At 30.0% G+C, this 2,811-nt stretch overlaps 1 protein-coding gene across 1 annotated transcript; it reads left to right on the forward strand.

Annotated features, from left to right (window-relative positions):
* Window positions 1-702: 702 nt before the first annotated feature.
* On the forward strand, window positions 703-1,729 carry LOC114715311 (uncharacterized). The gene is made up of 3 exons (XM_028900115.1): window positions 703-818; window positions 1,186-1,274; window positions 1,382-1,729. Exons 1-3 carry the CDS (start codon window positions 795-797, stop codon window positions 1,530-1,532), a joined length of 264 nt encoding a protein of 87 aa, XP_028755948.1. The 5' UTR covers window positions 703-794; the 3' UTR covers window positions 1,533-1,729.
* The last annotated feature ends 1,082 nt before the right edge of the window (window positions 1,730-2,811 follow it).

The following is a 2,811-nucleotide window of genomic DNA, read 5'->3' on the forward strand; positions in this document are numbered from 1 at the left end:
ACGAACTTGGATTGGGTTGAATACCATGAATGAAATTAACGGTTTTTTTTTCCCTTCTTTTGCCAACTACTAAACTAAATGTTTTTTTATTCATACTTTTCGTTGGATCCATATAACAATGCCATTGTTTAATTTCTTCGGCCACACATATATACCAATATTTCAATTTGATCTTATCCTTATTATTTAATCACCTACGCGTGGACCTTGCCTTGTTGGAAACTTTGGAATACTAGGAAAATAATCCAAAACCAAATAGACTATATAATCCATAGAAATAATGCAACTCCCTTTTTCTCTAAAACAAGAAAAATATTACTGTGGATGGTCTGGTTTCGTTTGTTTTAATCCGTGACCTATATATAACATTGAATATTCCAAACCAAATGGAACATTCTAGTCATGGGTCAACCCCTGGTTCTCAATCGATATCTATCTAGTCTATTAATAAGGTTATAATATTATTCTTTTCCACATCATCAAAAGACAACACGAAATACTAAAACAAGAGGCAAAGCCCATTGTTTTGTGAAAAGTCAAATTCTTTCTTCTTTCTCTAACCCGCATAGCCCACAGTAAACAGCATATTGCTTGAAATATCAACCGGGCTAAATCCGCTTGCAATGATACGCTACAAAATTCTAAGTTAACGAACCCTATATATATATACACACGCTTGAGCACACAGAAATCTGAGATCGTGAAAGAGAAGAATAAAAAGATATAGTAATCGACCATCCTCTCGGCTTCTACAAGATTACCTTTTTGGTAGTTCATATATCATTTTTGGTCAAATGGGGCGTTGGATGAAACCTGAGGTACTTAACCTAACCTCTCTCTTAATCATTAATTAGATTCTCTTCTTTCTTTTTTATCCTTATTAATGGTGTGTAAAGGTTTAAATTTACAATTATTTGTTAATTATATATATTATAATAGATATTCTTTATTCTTAACTGAAAATTTTACTATACATTTTGACCATTTATTACATATTGCGTTACATAGACATCAGAGAAGTTCATGACTTGAAAAAAATAAAAAATAAATCAGACCGTGTTTCGCATAATTCAGCAAAAAATAATTGGATCTTTTCAATAAATTTCATTCATGATTTTATTTGAAATAAAGGAAGAAGAAATATCGAATAATTACAAAATTTATCTATGTCGACTTGTTCTGTAGGTTTACCCTTTGTTGGCTGCGATGACGTTCGTGACGAGCATGTGTGTGTTTCAGCTAACAAGGAACATTTTCTTAAACCCAGACGTTAGGTATATATTTATTGATTATATTCGAATTTCTCCACAGATTTACTTAATAATAATATTAAATCAAACTAATATTTCTTCTTCTTCTTCTTCTTCTGAATTATATTTAGGGTTAACAAAGCTCATCGGAGCATGGGGGTGTTGGAAAATGCAGAGGAGGGAGAAAGATATGCAGAACATGGCCTGAGGAGGTTCCTCCGAACACGGCCACCGGAGATCATGCCGGCGATCAACCACTTCTTCAGCGAGAAAGACAACTGAGTCAATATACGATCATCCTGTGGATCCAGACACTCACATTTTAATTATAATATCTTGTGTAGAAAACTATATATCAGGTTTTGAGTTCAATCTTTTCGTGTGACTTTAATTTCATCTGGTTTATTATTGTATCGAAATAATTAATTCAGTAGAATATGGAAACGACATTTCGCTTTATGTCGCACAGTTTCATAACATGAATTTGGTGTTTGAGAGTTATTTCGTTGGTTGTAGATTGAAATTATATTCTTATAGGTGAAAATGTAAACGGCAACGACATTTCTTTTCTTTTTTTCTTTTCATAAAAAATTATAAGGAGGATTCAAATTTTGCCCACTATTTTCACGCATATTCCAACTCATTCACGTGTCCTTGGTGGCAAATATAATACTTTTCCCGTCATAAATATAAGACTAATTTTTTAGTGTAATTTATGCTACTGAATCTTACATTTAAGATAGGAGGAGTATTAATTTATTTCTGTTCTACAATAAAAAAAATTAATATATTTTTTGTTTAATATTTTTAACTTAATCTATATAATTTATAATTTTTGAATTAAATCATTATAATTTGCCAATTTAGTATTTGTTGTTGAAACTTTATCAATTTACTTTAAAATTTCAATATTTTGAATATCTATGATACAAACATATATATTAATCAGATATGTAATTTTTTTAAAATTCATGTAAATGGATAATATAATGTACTCCTTCGGTCCTTAATATAAGACCCATTTAACTAATTTGATTAGATTAAGGAAGTTAGGTAAGATAGTTAATTATAAAAAATGTAACACATCTTTCCTAAAACACCATAATCATCTTTCTTAATACCTCCTTTCCTTCTTTTACTTGATTATAGTTGAGGGACTATCTATAGGGGTAATTTAGAGAAAACTGATAAATATGATAAATGGGTCTTATATTTAGGACCAAAACCAACTCAACAATTGGGTCCTATATTAAGGACCGGAGGAGTAATACCCAACACTGCCTCTAATAGGATTGCCTGTAATATGAGAATATATGTGACTAGTAAAAAAAATATTGATCAGATTATAAATTTTTAAATTTAAGAGATCATTTTACCATTGAATAAATCATAAAGAGAAAGAATATAATTTTCTCTAAAAAGTTATGAATTAAAATTTGTATCATAATCAAAATTCAAATAATCGCTGCATCAAGTAGGAAATACTTTTTGCCAACTCAGCTCTTTATCAGATTCTTTAACAATGGTCGGGTCATTACATCAATTCTATAGTTTAAGAAAA

This window comes from Neltuma alba, unplaced genomic scaffold (assembly GCF_004799145.2).
Source record: "Neltuma alba isolate B1F8T4 unplaced genomic scaffold, ASM479914v2 tig00011585_pilon, whole genome shotgun sequence".
Taxonomy (NCBI): Eukaryota; Viridiplantae; Streptophyta; class Magnoliopsida; order Fabales; family Fabaceae; genus Neltuma; species Neltuma alba.